General features: G+C 35.4%; 1 protein-coding gene across 1 annotated transcript; it reads right to left on the minus strand.

Moving 5' to 3' along the window:
• Window positions 1-520: 520 nt before the first annotated feature.
• LOC121789234 (60S ribosomal protein L9-like) lies at window positions 521-1,942 on the minus strand. Its single transcript, XM_042187738.1, has 3 exons — window positions 1,512-1,942; window positions 835-957; window positions 521-713 (listed from the first exon to the last, which is right to left on the minus strand). Exons 1-3 carry the CDS (start codon window positions 1,884-1,886, stop codon window positions 627-629), a joined length of 585 nt encoding a protein of 194 aa, XP_042043672.1. The 5' UTR covers window positions 1,887-1,942; the 3' UTR covers window positions 521-626.
• Between the last annotated feature and the right edge of the window lie 22,940 nt (window positions 1,943-24,882).

The following is a 24,882-nucleotide window of genomic DNA, read 5'->3' on the forward strand; positions in this document are numbered from 1 at the left end:
AATACCAAGATATAATCTAGGATTGAGTTGTGAGATTATTTTAGTGAGTTAGTTATGACTAATTATCCTATAATTATCCATCTAGAATTGAGTTGTGAGGTTAAATCTTATGAACCAAACACACAACAAATTTAATCTCTGATACAATCTTGCAAACCGAACACCCTTGATAATATTGCCGCGAGATTAATTAGAAATACAGGTAAAATGTAGATAACATAAACAAAACATAGATGTTTATTGGTGAAAAGAGAACTATAGCACTAGTAAGATTTACAGAGTATTTGAAAATTTGAAAATAAAATATACAAAAGGCATGAGCAAACAAGTTAATGAATTTTCATGCTAAAAGCTTAAATAGTAAAAATAAATTAAACAAAATTACGAAACACGTTAAGATTTTCCTGAGTAATTGGCAGGAAAATTACCAACCATATTATAATTAAGCAACATGCTTATATAATTGGCAGATCACAATATAGATTTTGGCACAAAACAAGAAGAGTACACTCAATCAGAGTAACAAACACAAAATTTGCAGATTCATCTTTTATATAAGTCTCAGCAGTCAACAGGGAAACAAGACAGAAAATGGAAATATGTGATCAAAACATAAATTTCCGACTTCATTCCTCGGAGGCAATGGCTCCCTTCTCACTGACATAGATACCGTCAAGGAACTTCCTGATATCCTTGTTCTTGACATGGCATTTCTGTCCAACAAACAAAAAAACAAGTGTTAAGAACAGAGAAAACAAAGCTTGGACTTGATGCTATGCAACTCTATATAGACAATAAAACAAAAACCATAAGAGTTTTTGGGGTGTTCATTACCTGGTTTATCAAGGCACAAGACCTGGAAACGAGCTCAATGTCGTTACCCTCCAACACCAACTCATCCTTGACCTTCTCTGATCGCACAATCGACACACCCTCAAGCATATCAACCTTCCTCACCTATTGTAGGAGGAATTGCAAATCATCACACAGAGCACAAATTAAAGAAACAACTATGTCATGTAACAGCCCAACCAAACAAGGAATTTAAAATTAAGAAGCTACTAATTTATAAACATGATCTCATCGACTACACTTACTAATGATATCAACACTGTACCAAGCATTAAAACATAAGCCAAATTCAAAACAATAGCATTTGTGCAAACATAAAGGAATATATGGCATGTTCACATAATTTTATTCTCTTAGTATTTCTAATTTCAATCCAATTCGACAATAAGCATATAACATCACCAATAAATCTAGAGTTTCAACTTATAATGAAATTCAGAAACACATACAATCAAGCAGCTTGAATAAATTACATGAAATAGTAACAAATTTGCAAACATCGATTAAATAATGAAAATATAGCAGTGAGCAAATGAATCAAATTGCAAATAGCACATTCATATACAGAAACAAATGAAAATCAACCAAGTAACGCAATGAGCAAACTAATTAAATTATAAACACGGTAAACAAGACGCCGAAATAAACAAATTTTATACCTTCTTCTCCCCGAGAAAGTTTCGGATCTCGATAGCGGTTCCATTGTTAGTGATTGAGGCGTTGATAGGGAAATGAGCGTACACGAATCTCATCTTGTAGCGGTAACCCTTGGTTACGCCGTTGATCAGATTGTTGACGTGGCTGAGCGCCGTGCGGATGGAGGCGGTGGTTTTCCTGCTTCCGAACCAGGCGTCGATCTTCAGCTTCTTCTTCCCGGTCTCCTCGTCGGTTATGAGCTGGAAATCGAGATTTAGATGCTTGAAATTCTTTGAGAGCGTTCCCCTTGGGCCTTCGACTTCGATGACCTTCGCCTTGACCTTGATCTTGATGCCGTCGGGAATGTCCATGGTGTCGGAGGACAAAATGGTCTTCATTTTGAGAGGTGAAGTGTTTGGCTGCTCTGTAGAGAAAGAGAAGAGGTTCAGAGCAAATGGGCAAAACCGAGGAGAAACATATTTATATTAAAAGAAAAAGAATAATGGAATCGTAAAACCCTAGTTCATTTTGGGCTTGGTTAGCAGGCTTTTTGTTTAGTACTTTTATTATTCTGATGGATCCATATGTAATTTGCCGTTTGTACTACTCTATTGGGCCTAGTATGACCAAATAATATTTTTTACTTTTCACTATTGAGATCATTTAAATGTACGGTGTATATAAGAATTGCTAAGTCGTTTCATAGCTTATTATACTCATTATAGTTCTCATTATAGTTTTTTTTTCCTCATTATAGTTCTCATTTGATAATATGGGAAAAAAGGGCGGAGAATTTAATGTGTACACAGAACGAGTGGGGAGAGATTTTTGTTGTTGGATTGAGTGAATCACTTTTCATTTGAGGATTAATTGTTGATTATGTGATTAATTAATAAATTTATTGTGTCCTTTGCTGATGGTAAGAAAGGGAGTTTGAATGTAGGGGTTGTTCTTATTTGATCGGACGGGTTTGAATTAGCTCCCTCCGATCGTATTTCTCTAGAAAAGAAAGAAAACATAGGAAATTCATTTTTTTTATTAAATAAGACTATCTTGAATAAACTAAGGTTTATTAGCGCCTAATAGTTTTTCTCTAAATATTCGGACTTGGTATATAGTTTCACAAACTTAGGGCACGTTGTTAATTTAAGACCATTTCGGTTTTGTACCATTTTGGTTATGTAGCATATTTCGGTATAATGATGTGTTTTGAGGGTATCGTGTATACTCGAACGGGTATACACGATACACCCGCCTAATTCCGATTTTTAATAATTTAGAGATTTTCAATTTTTAATTTAGTGTTATTAGGAATTCAAGATTATTTTATGATTTATTTCTATAATCTTTTCTCTTCCATTCATTCACCCTTGTCGCACCTTCCGCCATTAGATGCGGTATAGCCGACTCGGGTATTGGGATTATCCGACAGGGTGCGAGCCGAGTATTGGGACAGGGCATCTGGTCGAAATCGGATGAGGATAACCACAGGTTTCAACATTTAGCATGCGTATTAAACGAGTGGTATTTATGATGATAATCTGCTGACCATATAATCAGTTCATTCCATAGACTATATGGGAATTTGCTTAAGTTGACTTTTTAAAAAAAGATTTACCCGTTTCTAGTAAATGTTTTATAGGTGGATTTGGCTCTTTCTAATTTATTTACTATCACTTCACTTGTAGATAAGTTTCATACGTATGATTTGGTGACAAATTTATCATTTCAATTTTTGTACACGGTATGATTTGGTGACAATTTCGTATCATATTTATTGTACCATTAATTAAGGGCGAACAAAAATAAAAGTCTTAGTTGGTTCAAACTCTTGCCGTAACTTTATCTATTAGTATTAATTTAGTGAAATTGTTCTAAATTATCTTTAGATTTTATTAAGATGACACAAATAAAATCCAATTACATCAGATTTGACTTTTTAGGATTAAAAGGAGTGAAGTTAGAGAAGGAACTAAAAAATAATTACAAAAAAATTGTTTAAAGTAAAAGAAAAGTGGAGAAGTGTTTTACAAAAAATGTGATTTTAGCTAAGTTAATGTATTAGAATAGTTATAAAATAAATTAAATATATTATTAGTGATATTTGTATAATATTGAGTAATATATATACACCCGACTATAAAAAAAATAAACTTAATAATACCTATTCTGCATCAATTTTTATAAATAAATTTTTTCTGTGTTTGAAACTATGTAAGTAAATCTTATCAACTTTGGAAATATTATTTATATGTAATAATAAAATCTTATCAGCACACATATGTAGTACTAAATAAACCTTATTCATATGTAATAATATTTTTTTCTGTGTTTCACTTGAGGTTTTAGATTATTGTTTACTTGTAGATTTAATTTTCACTTGATCACGTTTTTTTATTTTAAAATTAAAGCAAATAATTAGGGATTAAAATCTGGATCTGGCATGCGTACTTCGGTGTAGCCGAGTCGAACAACGACATCAACGTCCTCAACTCATCCACCCTCTTCACCGAGCAATGCAATGGCAACGGCCGGCCATCGAGTTCACTGCCAACAGGCGCCAATACCACATGGGGTACTACTTGGCCAATGGCATATACCCAAGGTGGCATGTTTCCTAAAGACGATTAGTTGCCCAATCGGTGAGAAGAGAGTTTTATTTGTGCAAAAGCAGGAGGCGGCGAGGAAGGATGTGGAGTGGGCATTTGGTGTGCTCCGATCACGGTGGGCAATAGTGAAAGGGCCGGCGCGTCTCTGGTTCAAGGAAGTCCTCGTCGATGTCATGTATGCGTGCATTATCTTGCACAATACGATAGTCGAACATGAAGGTGGGAGCATCACCGATTGGACCGATGATGAAGGTGTATCTAGCTCCTCCAGCACGGCGATCGCGCCCCCCGCTCGAGGATTACCGACAGGCTTCAATGAGGTTCTATCTAGACAGGCCTCAATGCGCAACCAACATGACCATGCTCAGCTCATGAACGACATGATTGAAGAAGTGTGGGCCCGTAACCGTCGTCGCTGACTTTGCATATTTTTTTTAAATTCGTATTGTAATGTATTAATTTTATAAATGAAATGAAGGTTTTTCCCAATTTTTGTATTTAATTAAATATTCGAATAAAAGAAAATGCTTTGGACGCCCCTTAGGGCGGCTTATAGGGCGCTCCACTGCAGGTGAAAGGGTAGGATGATAAAATGCTGACGTGGCAGTGCATAGGGCGGACTTTAGAGCGCACCTTAGGGCACCCCAGTGCTGATGCCCTTAATTTCCATGCATACATCTTTAACTATTTCAATTTTCAACAGTATGGCATGATTTATCTTCTTTTTTTTGAGGTCATGCATAGTTAAAGGGATAATTTTATTCTATAGAAAAGTAATTCATAATATATAAAATACATATAGTTTACTTTGGGAATTTTGAAACCTGCAAATTGTTGTGATTAATTGTGCATTTTTGTTTTGTTTTTTTCTTTGAGGCATATAACATCTCTCAAATTTAATTTCCTTACATATGGTTTCTTTATTTAATCTGCAAATTGTTTTGCAAGGATTAGTAATCCCTTAGATTAAATATACTACTAACATCTTTCAAAGATACTAAAAAAAGGACAAAATCAAGGAACTATAATTTTTAATTCTATAGTACTACTAATTAATGTTTGTGGTTGACTATTCTGTAACTAGTGTATTAGGTACGGAGTATATGATATTCTTAAACTTCAATTTTAGTAATAGCTATTATAGTTTAATAAATTTAATGATAATAAATATTCTGTAACTATGATATACGATGCTATTTATGTGAATAATAATATTTAAATTAATTTATTAATGGCACGCGAAAGTGTCGGGAAGCCTAATCCTTGCCCTCAATAATATCACACATATAAAATTAGAAATTACATAAAAATATTCGTCGCCAAACTTATTCAATTTCTATTATTTAATTAGGCCAAATCAAAAACTCACGCGCTTTTCTCTTAAACAACAAAATAAAAAGATAATGGTGACCCTTTTCAAAGGACAAAATTAAAGGACCATTTTTTTTTCTGTGGCGTATTTAATTTTAAAATATATATTTATATGCATATTTTGCATAAATAAAATGCAGGATATTGCTGGCTATGTGGGACTATTTTACTATGGTTTGAAGGACACGTCAGCTACATATGCTACCAACTTCCTTAACCTCATTCCAATACTCACTCACCTTTATCTTCTCAATTATTCTAAGGTAATTAGTGAATTTGTGAACTTCATTAATTTATTATATATTGCAAATTAGTGAATGCTAATATATATTTGGAATTGAAGGATAGAAAAGTTGAACCTGCATACGAAGGGTGGTAAGATAAAAAGCTTGGGAGCGATTCTATGCTTGGCAGGAATATTAACAATGGCTCTCCACAAAGGCAAATCTTTCAACCTTAGTTCTCACAATCATCATAAAATTGTTATCCAAACCCACCAAAACAACACTAGAGGAACCTTGCTCTTGATTGGAAGCTCTATTTCTTATGGATTTTGGTTCATTCTACAGGTACACAAATATATATTATCACTTTATTCTATTAGTTTTAGATCATATTTTTCTTTTTGGGTCGTTTTATTAGAATTGAGTCGTTTGCTTTTTTTGGAAAAATACACGCTTATCACTCTTATTATATTCTCCCTTACTTTCTTCTTTATTCTGACTCCATTTAACTTGTTAAATATGTATTCCTTAATCTCTATACTCAAACGAAATGCTTCAACACTAATGGAACGGAGATTATCCTAAACTCAAATGGGGTTGGTTAATGTAAAATATATCCATTACAAATTTTGGGTCCAAAAAATATCGTGGTGGATGTCCTCTTCACAAAAATTTTTTTAAAAAAATAGGGAACCCCTAATTTGATAAAACAATAAAAGGTCAAAACATTAATGCTACAGTTCAGAAGTCAGATTAAAAGGACAAATATGATCAAAGTGTAGTGCTTTTAGGAGCAATACGTGTGTGTGTGTGGAATATTGATATGAGCCTTCTCCTATTTCAAGAATTATAATTATAATTGACTTATCATCTATCATGATTATATGCTGCATATAGCATCAGTTCAAGCCACAGTGGTAGGTTTGTGCATGGATACAAAAGCTGAGTCATGGCGACTGGCTTGGAATCTTCAGCTTATTACTACAATTTTATACTCGGTAATATTTTCTATTTTATCACTTATTTTTCAACTTTTAATTCAATTACATAAGATAATATTTGTGTTAAACAGAATAGGGTGACTGAAGTGAATAGTAGATTATATAAGAGTGTTTAATTTAATGTTTTGACTTCCATCATATCTATTGGATTTCTCTTTTCCTGAAATAGGCCCATTCTACCTAGATATACCATTAGGCCCAATGCCACTAATATACATACCATACTGATATAGGGGGTGTAATCAAATAAATTTGTATTGATATTTTTAATATAATGTGTTGATTAGTGGGCAAGTAGTACATTAAGTTATATAACATCTAACGCGACCAGATTGACATATATTCATGTAAATAAAAGTAATACTAATGTAAAAATGAATTTATGACAGGCTATACTAGCGACTGACGTAACGTATGATTTGATTTCGATGGCTGTAACAAAGAAAGATCCGACATATCCTTCCATGTTCAAGCCTTTATCTCTCCTATCCATCCTCATCATCGAAGCTATTTTCTTCGGTGAAGAGCTCTTTGTTGGAAGGTAGTACTATTTTTTCATATTCAGGTTAATAAAAATAATAAAATTGTAAATATATACTATGGTTTATAATTGATGAAATATATGTAAATGCATGAAGCTTGCTAGGCATGACATTGATCGTAGCTAGGCTGTATTCATTCTTGTGGGGAACAGATAATGATACCAAAGCCATCAAAGAAAATGTGGAGGTGAAAATGGAATCTGGAAGGTTGCAATCCTCCGCCACCATCGCTCCAACTACTACTACTAATTAATTCCAGCAATTTTTTATTATGGAAAATGCTAAATTCATTATGGAAATGATAGTATTACGAGCACTTTTTTGTGTGGTATGGCCGATTAGATCACATATTTAACAAAAAAAGGTAAATAACCATTTAAATCATTAAGTTTGGTCAAAATCTAGTCTATCCTATAAAGTTTAAAATTCGATTCATGAGATAAATTAGAAAAATTGAAACTTTGTGATTTAATTAGCAGATTTAAAACTTTATAGGATAGACCAGATTTTGACCAAACTTGGTAATTTAAATGGCTATTTATCCTTAACAAAAATAATAATTAACGATCAATTTTGTGAATTTGAATTACTCAAATTTAATTGGAAATTAGTTAATACTAGTACTAAATTGACTACAAGTACAAATGGTGGTAATCAAATTTTTATCACGATTTAGAAAAGCGAATGCTAAGGAAAGCCTCCTCAATGAAGTGACGAATGTCACTAGAATTAAGAGCAATATAGCAATATATCAACTCCTCCATATCTTCCCAATCACGAATCCCCAATTTCTGTATCATCTCAACTATGGAGACTCTGATATCGGAGAGAGGATTGGTGGAGTACTTCACCGCGCACACGCAGCACTCCCGCAAGGCCGCGCCGACGTCGGGCGGCAGCTCGGCCGAGAAGCTCACGGTCTTGGAGCTCCTCCGCGCCGCCAAATACTTTTGCTTCATCAGTTGTGTGAAGGTGGTGGCTTCTTGATTCTGAATTGCCATGTTGAATTAAGGGGAAGAGTTTCTAGATTTATTTATATATGTGTGTTGTGTTGTAAGAAAGTAAATGAAGGTGCATGCATATGATGGTGCATGGCGCGGGATGTGTCATGTGATGTAAATGAGGGAATGTGAATTTGAGTGTTTGTGGGGTCGGATGATGAGAAGGTGGAGTGGGAGGCATGTCCATGCATGTGCTCCCATGCATGTGGTAAGATTTTGAAAATACAATTTTCTTAGTACTCCCTCCGTCCCGTTCAAGATGGTTACCTTTACTTTTTTGTTTGTCCCACTCAAGATGACCATTTTCCAATTTTTGAAATGACCTCCTCTCTCCTCATTAAAATATTTAACTATCTTTTTCCTATCTACTTCATTCCACCTAACAACACTTCCTAAAACTCCGTGTCACTCAAGAATGTGGACATCTTGAGTGGGACGGAGGGAGTACTACAATTTAACTTGGTGAGAAGGGTTGTTGACAATGACACATAGGAGTGAGTATTTAAATTGCGGTTTGAACTTTCCCCAAATTCAAAACGATCTTTACCGTCTTTTCGGTATACCGAATTCTGGTATAATATCATCCGGTTCATTTTAATTGACACATTTTTCTTTGGGATATCCCATTATAAATAACACATTTCTAAAAATAGAAATACCACTCTTTCTACTTTTTCCATTTTTCTTAGTTTATTCTCTATTCACAAAACAACATTACATAAAATCTGGTGCCGAAAAAGAAATGTTCCACTTAGAATGAGACATATGGAGTATTATTTATAAATATATTCGGCATTCATAGTTACAATATATATTGATGTCGCTATATACAAGGTATGTCGTAAATTACATTGTCGTATATTGTTATTTATGGTACATACCGAAATTTCAGTGTGCGACGATGTATAAAAATTCATACAGTAAAGGTATCTAAAACCTAATTTAGCCAAAAATAGTTCATACTGGTTTGAAAATCCATGTCGTTAACCATTCTACAAATACTTGTACTTGTTTACCAAGAAAAAATAAAATCTTGTTAACTTTTTAAAAAAATAAAGCGCACAAATCTAAACCTAATTACCAAAATCAAGCCATAAACAAGCGCCAAATTGATGACAAGTGACGGTGCAATATGATACTAACGTGGAGTTCGGGTGTGCATCGTTAAACACGTACAATGGTATTAGAGCCATGGTTTAGAGTTAGGCCTGCATGGTCCGGCGTTCGGTCTATTGGTTGCATGCTCTGATGTTTCTGTGTGAGCTCGATCAAAACTTTGGTGGCCTATGACCTGTGTGAACTTGGAGTTGGTTTTGGTCTTGTGGCCTTGGTTCGAGGGAATTCAACCATCTCACATTGAAGAATCAGAAAATGTGTAAAGCATTATTAAGTGCAACCCTTACTCCAATAGTATGATGCCTCTTTTTTTTGGGGTTGCAAAAAACATAATCGTGAGGACTTTGCACAAAGCGGATAATAAACCGTATTTCAAAAAATTCTCAGCAAAGAGTAATCTGCAGGTGTATCTGACCATACCTCATAACGTGTCTTGCAGTCAATGCCAGTGAAGTCCACGCTTAATCAGGTAACACGTCGTGTTTACTGTTTCTGCCCAAGACTTCAAGTCAAACCAACATGGAAAAAAGCATGCACTTCACTCTTTCTAACATGGTATGATTCATGCATTCTACCACACCATTCTGCTGTGGTGTATGTCTAATAGTGTTGTATCGAACAATCCCTTCGTTTTTGCAGAAGTCATTTGAATAAGCAAGCAAATTAAATTATTCTTGGCTGACTTTAGTGCGTAAAACACATGACAATTTTTTTCTCATGTTAATCATATAGTTGGAAGGCTCTATCATCACAATAAAATACTTACTACTTACTATAAGAACTTTTTTTTCTTATCAAAATTATAAATTTCAATATTTTTGCATCCGCCATGCTCATCAACCATTACCCAAGTAGACGATTAATCAAAATATAGGAGTATATTTTAGCTAAAGCATTACCAATTTTCTTGTGGCCTTGAGCATATTTCGTCAATCAATTTTACATTTAATTGACAACCCAAACTCAACCACTTGTCTACAATTCAACCGTCTTAAAATTTTAAATTCGATTTGTCCTTTAGCTTTTGGAGCTGCCGTAATACCATAATCTAACTTACGTCTGACATAATTAATCAAACTACAATAATAAAGCAGTGTCTCTTAGTAATATATATACATACTATAAAATAATTAGCTGCATAACTACCAGCAACTTATTTTTTTCCAAAATGCCCCCCATTTTGTAAACATTTATTTTTCCAATGAGACCTTTATGTCGTAATCTATTAGTAGTAGTATAAAACAGAACTCAGAAACTGAAATCACATGGGCTACCTTCACTGCTTTAAATATTTCACAATCTTGCCCCTAATTTAAAATACACTCAATCATAAGGTTTAGAGTGAATTACAAAATTAATTCTTAAACAAGGTTCTAACATTTTCAATTCCTGATAATTTTATTAGCAATAATAGTCACTGGACATAAAAGAATTAATCATACTATCTTTCACTCTTTTCATTTTTTTTCTTAATCTTGATTTGAAATCGAAAACAATTTTATTGCATATATACACACTGCGTCTGTATTAAATAATAATAATAATAATAATACCTATTTTAAATTCTCAATTCTATCCACTATCTCTAGTAAGTAGTAACTTCTTATTTCTATGATGCTTATTGTCACGACCGCGCTTCCTAAGGATAGAAAACACGGGGAATCGTGACTAGTGGGGGAATTAAGAAGCGGGAAAGAAAGGGAAACAATCAAAGAAGTACGACATATCGGTCGAAATACGAAATTTCATTTATCAACAGGGTTCCAAATCCCGAAGGTACATAACGTGAATGATATAGTTTGACAATTCAAAGGAAATCAAAGAAATTCCTAAACTTGGCATAGCAGAAGCATTTGAGAGTTAGCTACTACTATGTATGAAGACACAATAGCAACCGGATCATTTATTGAATACTGTCTCTGTCCAATGCTCAACATCCTCCGTCCCCCGTCCACACTCAACCTGCACATAGGGAAAACATATGCAGGGGCTGAGTACTTGATGCACTCAGTGAACTCATGCCCGGAATACATTCATCGTTAAGATATGTCAAGCCATCATTGAGTGAAACTCGGGTTTTACTTTAAAAGGCCGAGAAACACTAAATCATTCCTTAAAAGGTGTCTGCAGACACATATCATTATCATCCTCCATCATATACCATATCTGAACCATCATGTGAAACGAGAATGTGGCCACAAACTCGATCACTGGACCGGCCGACCACAAAGGACGGCTCACGATCCCCATCAGTGCACTAGTCCGAGTAGGGACTCACTCCCTAGTCAGACCCGAATTCGTTAACCATCAAAGTCTAGTAGGACGTTATCCTAGTAGACAATCAGATAGGCAATTCAAAACATAAAATACGGCATGACATAACATTCAAACCACCCTTATCTCTCCGTAAACATATCATTGCAAATAAAAGAGTTTAAGTAATAGAGCCCACCTCAAAAGCTTAGGATTTCCGTAAAAAGTTCCTCGTTCTGACTTTTAGCGTGCGTGCAAACCACCTTCTCGGAAAATACATAAAATTCATATCAATCTCGGTAACAAAAACCATTTTAGAATGCATGCACTCTAATTAAATCCTTTAATTCGTTTTCTCGGTTTTCGTGCATTTTTAGTTATTCGGCGGCCGCCCAAGGCATCGCGTGCGACGCCGGTCGGCCGCTTACGCTCGTTCTTTTCCTCCGTTGGCTCCTCGTATTTTCCATGTCGTCGGAATAATTTCTAAAAATTATTCAAGCACATGCTTAACTTTTCGTAATGATTTACCGTTGAAAAAGTGTTATTTCGTACTTAGGTAAATTATTCATCCTTCAAAAAGAACTTACGGAAATTAATTAAATATTTTCCCCCGATTAAATTTTAATTTCCGGCCCAAAGGATTTAATTCCTTAACCATTTTATTCCTCCAAAATTAAATAGTGAGCCCCATCAATTAAAAAGAAGAGCCCAAAACTCAACTTAATCTTCCAATAATTCATAATGGCCCAACTAAAAAGATTTAATTCAAGGCCCAAAACACACAAACAAAAGAGGCCCAAATGCATGGCCCAATCTTTTATCTTCTTCCCCAACCCCACTTCTCTCTCTCTCCTCTTATCTTTCTCTCTCCCCGTCTCTCTCTCTGCCGCTCGCCGATCGCAGCAGCCGGCGGAAGTCGACTCCCCAGCCATCACCGATCGTTGCCGGGAGGTGCTCCTGCCCGGGAAGATGCTGCCGCAGATCAGGAGCTGCTGCAATCCGCTGGGAGTGCTACCGTCCGCCGAGGGCTGCTGCCGTCCACCCCTCTTCACCCGTCGTCGCCGCCTGCTCCAGCGTCGGGGAGGGAACGTCGCGGTCGTCACCTGGGAGGCCGCGAACCGTGCCGCCTCTGAATGTCGTCAGCACCGTCGAGCGCGGCATGTCCGCCGCTGCCCGTCGCCGGCGGTAACTTCCTCTCGTTCGAAACTACCCCGAATCAACCCGCAACACCCCTTATGTTTATAAAGTTACGTTCTTTCTTAGTTTCGGTTACGCGCGGCGATCGTTGGTCGAAACTTACGGTTTGTTACATGGTTTGGTTATGAAAGAATTCTATGGAACAAGAAGGTATAATATGTATGCAAAGCTACTACAACACATGCTTTGAGAATGGAAGGAATGGTATACCTCAAGCTTAAATTTGATGGTGGTTGGAAAAAAAAATGGTGGAACCAACTTCTTCTTCTTCCTCCTTCCTCTCGGCTTCGTCGCTTCTCCTTCTTCTCTCTTCTCTTTTTTTTTGTCAAGTGGAAGTGATGAGTGGGTTAGAGGAGGGTGTAGGTATTGAGGAGGGAAGTGGAGGGGTGGGAAATAACCGATCGGTCATCGTGGGGGAAGAAGGAACCGCCGACGTGGGGGGAGGAAGAAAGAAGAGAAAAGGAAAAGAAATTGGGCTTAGCTAAAATAATTTCATACTTGGGCTTCAAAGATTTAATTTCAATTGGGCTAGAAAGGAATCAACAATTAATTACAAGCCCAAGTTAAAACTATCACTTGATGGATTTAAAGAGTGATTAGGTTTAATTTATCTTATTTATAATTGAACTTCAAATTTATTATTTTGGAAAGTCCAAAATAAATTCATACATTATAATTTTTTTCGTATTTTCCCCCGTAAATTAAAAAATTCACGGGAACTTTATTAAATTTCGTTATCTTGTCTTCACAACAATTAAAAACGCCCAACGAAAAAATTATAATATTTGGTGTTGTTCCAAATATGATTCCTTCGACCGTTCCTCGATTTACGTGCGTCATCTTCCATAAAAAGTACGGGCGTTACATTCTACCCACCTTAACAGAAATTTCGTCCCGAAATTTGCTCATCTCATACTATCATCAATCATACTCCATTCATCATCACGTCCAACATCATTTGCATAAACATTTCTCATTTAAAAACATTTTACCTTCTCTCTTGTTGAGCGCGGCGAGACGTCACGCCCGCATTTTCACCACATTTTGTTGCTCAAGATCCAATATCTAGAGGTATAGCATAATGTTCGATCCCTTAGCAACTCGCTATTAGCGGTATGTAAAAGCTGAAAAAGAAAATTTAACACCTCGTGTTCGTGGTTATATCGTTGCCTCTAGTTGGTGTATCACTTTTATGCATATCTGATTATAGAAACTCTTTACCCTCGTGTGCATTCGATAAGCTCTATCTCACCCTTTTCTCCAAGTCTAGTATCAAGAACTCGAAAATTGATCAAGCAGTCTTACTTGGATATGAACTGATTTCAAAAATTGTAGCAACACTGCTGAAAGTGTCTTAATAAAAAAAAGCTGTAGAATTGATCAAGAAAACAAGAACAACATTTCTAGCTCGACTCTTCTTAATCTCATCACCAACTTGAGAAAATTGGTTTGTAAACAAAGCAAGGACTAAAGCCATTGAACTTAACACATCCATTCTGAGATTTAAATGGTTTAAACGGTATCAAATAAAATCCATAGAGCTTGGGAATTTACTTCTGATGAGAGCTCGAAAGAATATGAGATAGGTCATGAAAACATGATGAAACTGAATTAAGTCTCAAATTCCATAGTAGGCTGCCAAATAAGATATTTCAATTGTCAAATCAAATTTGCAAAATTTCGGCATCAATGAATGATGGCTCAAACATGTCATGACATGAGATGATCAATCGTGGGAGGATTTAGAAGCATAGACAAATGTCATAAAGTAGCACTGTTCATGGTTCGACGACATCATGCTATTGAAAAATGAAATCACCTCAATGGATTCACAGGTTTGCAACCGACGTGAAGTGAACTTTTTAGGAAAATCGGCTAGATCAAACACCTTAAGGAAAAATAGAACACGATAGCCTTAACTTGGTGTTGCAAGAAAGAAAAATCATTGCATGAACAATATATGTAGTGAAACTGAGCTAAAAAGAATTTCACTTCTGCAAGAAAGAACTTGCCACATGCATAGTTACGAAATAAAAAGTGTACAAAAGTTCCAAGAAGAATATTCCATCCTTTGAAAAAACATGTATGGGAGATGTGATCAGACTGAAGGTCATAACTGCAAACAACTTTAGGAATGAAGTTCAATGACGGAAGCTCATAAGGTAAAATATTGTCCTTACAATAGATGAATCAAAGAAGACTACTAATCAAGATGTCCAAAGTTACAAAGGCAAGCACCAATTTTCAAGAACGGAAAGTGAGTCATGACTCGATATAGGGAAAAAATAATGGGCACTACTTGCAAAGCATGAGTCAACCAAGGTGTTTAAATAGACAAGGACTCACGGTTATTCAATACATATCGAAAAGAACTTAGAATCCAAGTAAGTACTGTTGATTTAAAATCGTTCATTCTAGCTACGAAGGTCACACTCCCTCGCTCGTCTTTCTGAGGCCGAACATGGTAACATCGTTTTAAAAAACCGTGGATTCCAAGTTGACATTCATCACGTCATTACAACCAAATAATTGTAGTCAATCAAAGGCCATCTCTTCTTAATATTCTTGCATATTATAACAACCATTCTCTTAAAACATTTTCATCATCCGTGTGCTTCTCTGCCTCCAATAAAGGTCGTCTCCATCGTGTTGCTACTTTTAGCAAAATTATGCGAGATAATGTTATATTAATTGCATCACGAGTATGATCTCTTGTCGTTGCACAGCTACATCACTTAGCATCAGTTCTTCTTGTCTCGCACCTTTTTCGTGTTTGAAGCTTCATTTCATCTTCTCTATCCTCATCTTCTTGAAATCTTCCTCGCATTTTTTCCTTATCGTTCACGAAAAACGATAGAAAATAGTAAAATGGTTCACACACTAAGCTTGCTCTAACGTTTCGCGTCATTCCAAAGAAATAACAAAAGTTCCATGGTCCACCGACCTCCATTCGCATTCTCGCTCTCCTTGCCTCGTCGTGCCTTGACAAAAAGAATAATATAATTCATGTTCTAGTTGTGTTTGTTTTGCTAAAACAATAAATATCTAATACGTAAAAATACATAATTATCTAATACAGTGTGATTTTGTAAACTACTTCCGCCATTTCCTAAAAATAGAAATTCTTTACTTTTAGTTTATTTTCTAAAAATAGAAACTCTCCATTCAGGAAATGGATCCCATGACCTTTTAGTATTATTTCATTACTTTTTCTATTTTTTTAATAGACTAATTTGGATTAAACTCGTATTATTTCTAAAAATTTTATTTTTAAAAAATGGCGAGAATGACAAAAGAAAAAGAAAAAAAATTGACTATCACCTCACAAATTAGAAGTTGTAATTGTCGTTTGAATAAAAACGTTAAATTTAGGAAACAATTTAAAAAATGTTACTATAAGTATTTAAAACTTAGTTACACTATTCATAATATTTGGAGAGTTAAAAGTTAAATCGTGCAACCATTTAAGTAGGGGGTAGGGATTGACTTTTTCAACTTTTATTATTATATTTATTTAAATTTTAAGAGGTTTTATTTATTTCTATCTTCTTCCTCGTCCCAATTCTCCGACGGCCATTGTTTCAAGAAGTTAAGTTTTTTCTGTAATTTTATCTTTCAGCCCCTCCTTTCCACTAAATCTCTTTCCCATGAAACCTAAAAGATATAAATTTGGGATGAGCTGAAGATAGAGTATTTTAATTTTGAAAAAAATTATAATAGAAATTTATTAAAAAAAAAAGTTCCCCTCACCTCCTCCACTGCACACAAACGACTTAGCTTTCTTTGCAGCCAATAAACTTTGATTTGAAATCAACTTATTGAAAGCATGCACATAACTATAACATAGTAGTAGTATATTCTATTTTGGCATGTGCCTTAATAAATTTTTTTCCATGGTTCCTCAAAAATCACGATATGATCTTCAAGGGTACAAATTACATTAAATTAATGTTGTTATTTTTTTATTTGATGTTATGGAAAAAACACTAATGTGAAATATATGTAAGTGATAGATCTGAAGAGAGAAAAAGTAAAGTAAGCGAGAGAATAATATAGAAGAAGACTACATCTATATTGTTCTCTTTCTTATTTTATTTTTTCTCCACTTTAACTATTTATTACTTACTCCATCTCTGAAAATTTGTCACATTTCATTTTCTACACTCGTTTTAGAAAAATGATACTCCCTCCGTCCCATAAGAATATGCACTCTTTCCTTTTTAGTCCGTCCCACAAGAATATACACTTTCTAATTTTAGAAAGTCTTTTCTCTCTAATGGGGTGAGACTCATTCTCCACTAACAATACTTTAATTACTTTTTCTCTCTACATCTCTCTTACTTTACAATTTTACATTAAAACTCGTGTCGTCCCCAAAGTGCATATTCTTTGGGGACGGAGAGAGTAATAAATAGCTAAAGTAGATAGAGGGTAAAGTAAAAGAGAGAATAACGTAAATGAGAGTCTTCTCTCTATTATTCTCTCTCTTACTTGACCCTCTCTCCACTTTAACTATTTATTACTACCTCCGTCCCACATTAGGTGTCACATTTTGCCATTTCGGTCCGTCACACAATAATAGTCATATTTCACTTTTACCGTAAATGATAAGTAGACCACACGTTCCACCAACCAATTCTACTCATATTTTATTATAAAACTAATATATATATATATTATATATATTATATATATATAGGGTGCGTTAAAATGATAACCATATTTATGGTGATAACATAATAACCTATCATTTTATGGGTCAATAATATCATTTTTAATAAAAATATCATTTTTAATAAAAATGATATTTATACACTATAAAATGATATTTTTTCAGCATGCATAGAATGATACTTTTAATCCATAAAATTATATTCTATTTTATAAAATGATATATTTCATCCATAGAATGATAGGTTATTAGGTTATCACCATAAATATGGGTTATCATATGATCACTGATAGGAGGGAAAAGATGAGACTATGACTCTGTGTGTGTGTGTCAGCTGGCCAGGAGGGTACCTAGACCTAGCTGTGTCGTTGGGTCTGTGTCTATCTTCCCTATCAACAAAAAAATACCTCAACCCACTTCTACTGGCTAGTATAGTGGAGTAAGGGTCGAATCCCACAGAGATGGATGTAGGCGAGATACACTTGCGATGACATTCTGGGAGCGGTTGGTTAGCTACCACGCTTTTTTGGGGTTGAGTTTTACCTAGTCGGAAAATGAAATGGAACCTATACCCCTCCTGACCAGTAGGTCAGGGTGGGCTCTAAATGCTGCGTGCTAAGAGAAATTAAAGTGCGTGTGTAAATTAGGGTACGAGTGTGTATGTGAGAAGCTACTAGACAAAACTTACTAAAAATGACTAGACAAAAGGTAAACAGAATCAAAGGACATGCTGGCAGACTGCCTCCTGGGTGTGCAGAAAAGCTGAAAAAGTGCAAGTACAAAAGCAAAAAGCAACAAAAGCAACACAAGTGGTCCCATTCTTTGATTGTGACATTATCTTCTTCACCAAGCTAAACAACAAGATCTAAAAAACTCCATTGATGAATGATCAAGCTTGAAAATTCGTAAATGCAATATTTAACTTGAAATCGAGAACGAAAGCTAAGAAAACTGAGATCTACGCAAACTGGTCAGCGAGACAAGGTGACAGAAGCAAGCAGAAACGATTCCCATGCATTTTTTAGAAACTTAACTCGATTAAAACTTTTAAACACTCCAAGAAAACCTAGATCTAACTAAGCAAAGCAGATTCAAGCACTTAAACCACGGAAATCAACGTAAAACTACCAGATCTAGCTACTTGGCAGAAAGAAATAATAAGCAAGCTGAAACACAAATAAAACCACAATAAACTTCATTGCATTCAAGATTATCACCCAAAAGATATTCTAACTAAGTAGCTACTGGAATCCAAATCAAAGGCAAGCAAAAACAAGTACTTAAACTAAGAAATCTTAAAAAACAAAGCAAGTAAAAGATTGTTTGGCTCATCGGAAACTGAAACTGGAGGAATTTCTGGAACTATGGCGGCTGGAATGAATCAGGCATGATGCTCCTCGCCGGCAGGTGGCCGGAATCTTCAAGTCAGGATGTTGGATTTAGATGGAACTAAGAGCTAGAGGAGCTATTCTCCTCAAAAGTGATGATAAGTCCTAAGTAAAGTGGTGTGTAGATTGCTCCTTTTCTTTATGTTCAGCTCCTATTTATAGGGTGGCTTGCCCTAATTTCTAGGGCTTTCTCTTCATGTGGAATGACAATTTTGCCCTTCTTTAGATAGGTGATTATTCCAAGCAAGTCCTTCCTTCTCGTGTCCAGTTCTGTAGCATCCATCCTGACCAGTTTGCGTATTTTCTGCTCATACTTACCAGTTTGCACACTCTTCGCAGCTTTTTCACTCGAATTCCTTCTGAACCTTCCCTCCTGATTTAGTACTTCAACCTGCACACTTTAACAACTATTTTGCAGATATTATCCAATAAAGCACCTTATACTGACCAGTAACCAAGGCCTAGAATGCGACTTATTAATCACATCCATTTATATATATATATATATATATATATAATATATATATATATATATATAATATAGAGTTGTGATCAATGTCGACCCTTCTTAAAGACCGAACTAGAGACCAAATCTCATCCACCCATTAATCACATCTAATGGTTATTAATAATCAAATATTATAATATTTTTTTATTGATAAAGGGTAATTTTGGAAGATCAAATCTCTCTTTCTCCATCCTTCATCTTCACTGCTGCTTCCCTTTGCGACGCCCGCTGCTGTCTCGGAGAAGGTCTCGCTGCCGCTGTTGTTGGCGTTCAACCGCCATTGCTGTTCAGTTTGTGGAACAACCATAAGTCCGTACTCCGTCGCCTCGCTCCAGGCTGTTCGTCACTGAGCAGCACTCAGAGCCACTGCTGTCACGGTGTAGTCAGCAGCTCGCCCGTCACGTTTCTGCAGCCGGAAAACAGAAGGAAATCTTCACCGCCGACGTAATTCAGTATGCAAGCTGGGAGAGTCATTTTTTGGCTTGAATGCATAGTGCAATTTGTTGTTGATTGTGCTGCGGGTCAACCACGTGGATAGATTGGTTGTGGTAAAAAATGTGTTTGATTATATACTCATTTTACGAGAGGTGGAGAAGTGGAAATCCGGTGCTGCTGCAGTTGATCGCGAAGACTGGGAAGCCGCAGTAGGATTGCTGTCTTTGTTGAGATGGAAGGAAAAATAGGTAGCTTATGTGGACCGTTGCCGCAACTCGCCGGCGCGCAGGCTTCGTATCGATATTCTGCTGCATGGCAGATTTTGGAGATGATGATGATGATGAGAGATAATATGCAGGGAGAGAAGTGTGGAGGTTGTCTGTATTCATGTCTAAATTCTTGGTAGAAAAAGTGAACGTCTGTCTTCCATTTTAACTACTTGTTCGCCAAATAATCCAGCAGTACCAAATTGACTAAATCACTACTTCATTTGATTAAATCACTATTTCATTTTATTCTATTCTATATTACTTCATTAAAATAGTTTTATCACTTTTCGACTAGATTATTACTTTAAGGGATTTTTGAGCATATGAGGAAAAATGATCACTACTTCATTAATAGGATTATAACAATTATACCACTTCATCACAATATGATTTACTTCATTGAACTTCAATTGGGTTATTACTTCAGTACATTACCTTAAATTAAATGAGGTTATAACTTCATCACATTGACATACATCATAATAAAGAATAAATACTTCATTTTGAAAACACTTCACACAGTCTATTTGCTTTAAATTTTGTAAAAAGGTTAAATAAATCAAATTCAAAGTGGAATGAAGTAATAAATCTACTGGAATGAAGTAATTAAGTATTGGAATGAGTAATAAATCTATTGGATGAAGTAATAAACTATAAATGTAATTTTTTCACACTTGTTGTAATAAACATATCAATATGAAGTAATTTATTTCCAGTAGGTATACTTCATTTTTGTAGTTTTTTATTTCATTACAGTAAGTTATTACTTCAGTTCATTATCTAATAAATTGAAAATGAAAATGTTTTACTTCATTCAAGTAAGCTTATTACTTCATTCCAGCACGTAATATATTGAAAATGAGTAGATTTTTACTTCATTCCATATTACTTCATTTAAATGAGTCGTTATTTCATTCAAACAGGTTTTTAGTTCATTGCATGCAGTAGGTTTTCAAATGATTTAACACATGTTTCATTCGAATTCATTGAACTAGGTTTTTACTTCATTCCAGTTGGTTTTTACTTCATTTCAGTTGATTTTTACTTCATTTAAGTAAGTTTATTATTTCATACCAGCACGTAATATATTGAAATGAACAGATTTTTACTTCATTCCATATTACTTCATTTAAATGAGTCGTTACTTCTTCATTCAAACAGGTTTTTAGTTCATTGCATGCAGTAGGTTTTCAAATGATTTAACACATGTTTCATTCGAATTCATTGAACTAGGTTTTTACTTCATTCCAGTTGGTTTTTACTTCATTTCAGTTGATTTTTACTTCATTTAAGTAAGTTTATTAACGAACAGACTTTTAATTCATTCCATATTACTTCATTTAAATGAGTCGTTACTTCATTCAAACAGGTTTTTAGTTCATTGCATGCAGTAGGTTTTCAAATGATTTAACACATGTTTCATTCGAATTTATTGAACTAGGTTTTTACTTCATTCCAGTTGGTTTTTACTTCATTTCAGTTGATTTTTACTTCATTTAAGTAAGTTTATTATTTCATTCCAGCACGTAATATATTGAAAATGAACAGATTTTTACTTCATTCCATATTACTTCATTTCCTTATAGTAAATTATTTCGTTCCAGTAGGTTTCGTTCGATTTTTTCACGCTTGTAGTAATAAACAGAGTAATAGTTTAGTTAAATGAAGTAATCACCAGAATCAATGAAGTAATATTAGCATTACTAGGTTGTATGCATAAGTAAGAAAGAAGAAAGAAGAGAAGAAGAAGAAGAAGAAGAAGAAGAAGAATCAAATACTTATGTACAAGAAAAACTGATATAATAACATCAAAAAACACCAAAACAAGGTTTGAGCAATATAGTTTCAATTATCAAATCATACTGATTTCACGTATTTATTTATTTATAAAAATAAACAATAATTAAGGAGTGATCAAACGCTTAGAAGAAATCAACATCTGGCTGCCGGCGTCTCCGAAATGCCCTCCAAATGAGGCCGCCACAAGCCAACGCGGCAGCGCCGCCGATCTCTCTGCATCGAGATTTTCTCCGATAGAATCTCGCTCAGATAGCGATCGGAAATCAGAAGATTCGCCATGGAAATACTGCATCCGGTCTTCCTCCGTCGTCGTGGTGGTTCGCGCGGAATCTCTCCTTTTCCTCTTCGATCGCGATTTCTCTGGCGGCGGAAGAGGCATGAGGAAGTAAATTTTGCCTCGCTTGAGCTGCGCGTCGGGCGGCACGATGACGATCCTAGGGCACATACCGGATTCCAACGTCTTTTTAAGGACGTGTTTGGGGTGGAGGTTCATGATCACGGCGGCGGTGACGGCGCCACTGATTTCCTCAACGCGGCCGTTTGTGTGGACGATTCGGATGACGTCAAGCGAGCCGCACAGTAAATACAAGAGATGTAGTAAATATTTACCTAAATAAATTTTACCTAAATATCCCTGGGATGAAGTAAATTGTGTACCTAATGAAGGAGCTAAATTAATATAACATGGTCTAATCTTATCCATTAAAACTAGATCTAAGGGCACTAATTTGGTCTCTAGTTCGGTGTTAAGACTAGATTTGTGAATAATGTGACTCTATATATATATATATATATATATATATATATATAGGGATGTATTCATTTCCTTTTTCCTATATTTCCTCCTTTTTCCTTCTTAATATCAGCCATTAGATTAGAGAAATGGACGGTCAAGATCAACATTGGGTAATTAATCCCGTGTTGCATTATTTGTCCTATTTTGTGCATTATGAGGGTACAATAGTAATCTAATAATGGCTGGAAACCGCTACGAATAATGCACCACATGGTCACGAGTAATGCATATAATTGCCTATATAATGCACAATATGTGAACTGCAATGCATACGAACAAGATGTGCTGTGTTATGATGTTTGACACACGTTTCTTGTTTTCCCTAAGGGTTTAATAAGCTTAGGGGCTAGGGTATAGTACGTAGACATGTATGTAATCTTCACATGGTAACGAGTAATGGATATAATTGACTATATCATGCACAATTTGTGAACTGCAATGCATACGAACAAGATGTGATGTGTTATGATGTTTGACACACGTTTCTTGTTTCCCCTAAGGGTTTAATAAGCTTAGGGGCTAGGGTATAGTACGTACGCATTAATAACAAATTATAAAACGATACGAATAATTCACCAAATTGTCACGAGTAATGGATGTTATTAACTATATAATGCACAATATGTGAACTGCAATGCATACGAATAAGATGTACCATGTTATGATGTTTGACACACGTTTCTTATTCCCCTAAGGGTTTAATAAGCTTAGGGGCTAGGGTATAGTACGTAGACATTACTAAATGCACGTATGTAATCTTCAATCCGTTGATTAACCCATATACACAATACCTCTAATAATGCATAATATACTGAGATAATGACAATTAACAGCTACATAATGCACTACCTAAACCAAATAATGCACATACGTATATTCCAATAACAACAATTTGTTAGTAATGTCTACGTAATATACCCTAGCCCCTAAGCTTATTAACCCTTAGGGGAAACAAGAAACGTGTGTCAAACATCATAACATGGTACATCTTATTCGTATGCATTGCAGTTCAATATTGTGCATTATATAGTTAAATAACATCATTACTCGTGACAATTTGATGAATTATTCGTATGGTTTATAATTTGTTATTAATGCGTACGTACTAACCCTAGCCCCTAAGCTTATTAAACCCTTAGGGGAAACAAGAAACGTGTGTCAAACATCATAACACAGCACATCTTGTTCGTATGCATTGCAGTTCACAAATTGTGCATTATATAGTCAATTATATCCATTACTCGTTACCATGTGAAGATTACATACGTGTCTATGTACTATACCCTAGCCCCTATGCTTATTAAACCCTTAGGGGAAACAAGAAACGTGTGTCCAAACATCATAACATGGTACATCTTATTCATATGCATTGCAGTTCACATATTGTGCATTATATAGTCAATTATATGCATTACTCGTGACCATGTGGTGCATTATTCGCAGATACCAAAATGTGGCAGTTACTTTTCCGTCAAATGTCAATAATAACCCTGTAATGCATACAACCACCTTCTATAATGCAACACGGAACCAGTTTTATAGAATCAATCTGATCCGTTGATGCCTTAGATCTAACGTGTAATATTAAGAAAGAAAAAGGATCTAAGATGTGAAAAGGAGAATAACGCTTCCCTATATATAGGGTAGTGTTAATCTCCTTTTCCTCCCTTAGAATTAAGTTCCTTCTTAATATCAACCATTAGATTGATGGAATGGATGGACTAGATGAAGCGTCACAAAATCATCCCGTGTTGCATTATTAGACGCATTCTGTGCATTATATGGGTATAATTGTAAAACAACATTGAATTAAAACGGAAGGAGCGAGATTTCAGCGTGATTTTCATAGACCTTCCATCTACCCACTCTCTCTCTCACTCCCACCGTCTCACTCCTCAAACCCACGATTCAACATCGTCTCCCCGAATTCCCCCCCATTTCCAAACCCTAGCAGCCACTCCAATCCACCGGAAATCAACCTTAGTGTCGATTTTCGCTGTTAATTCAACCTTCCGCCGCCGTTTCACTGTCGAAAACTCACTCCCTTCGCGCGACTTCCAGTTCGAGTCGACAACAAGGTAGGGTTTTAACGCTTCAAATTTTCGTAATACCCACTGTTTATCGCCAATTATCACCGCTGACACACCACCTAATCGTCGATTCAATGTTTTTCGCACTTATTTTGGTCGAGATTTTCATAAATCGTAAAATC

The sequence above is a fragment of the Salvia splendens genome, unplaced genomic scaffold (assembly GCF_004379255.2).
Source record: "Salvia splendens isolate huo1 unplaced genomic scaffold, SspV2 ctg181, whole genome shotgun sequence".
Classification (NCBI taxonomy): Eukaryota; Viridiplantae; Streptophyta; class Magnoliopsida; order Lamiales; family Lamiaceae; genus Salvia; species Salvia splendens.

Coding starts and splice junctions, on each gene's coding strand:
- LOC121789234 (XM_042187738.1), bottom strand. CDS start 1,886: ATGAAGACCATTTTGTCCTCCGACACCATGGACATTCCCGACGGCATC. Junction 958..1,511: donor ACTTTCTCGGGGAGAAGAAG/GTATAAAATTTG, acceptor CTCCTACAATAG/GTGAGGAAGGTTGATATGCT. Junction 714..834: donor CTTGTGCCTTGATAAACCAG/GTAATGAACACC, acceptor TTTGTTGGACAG/AAATGCCATGTCAAGAACAA.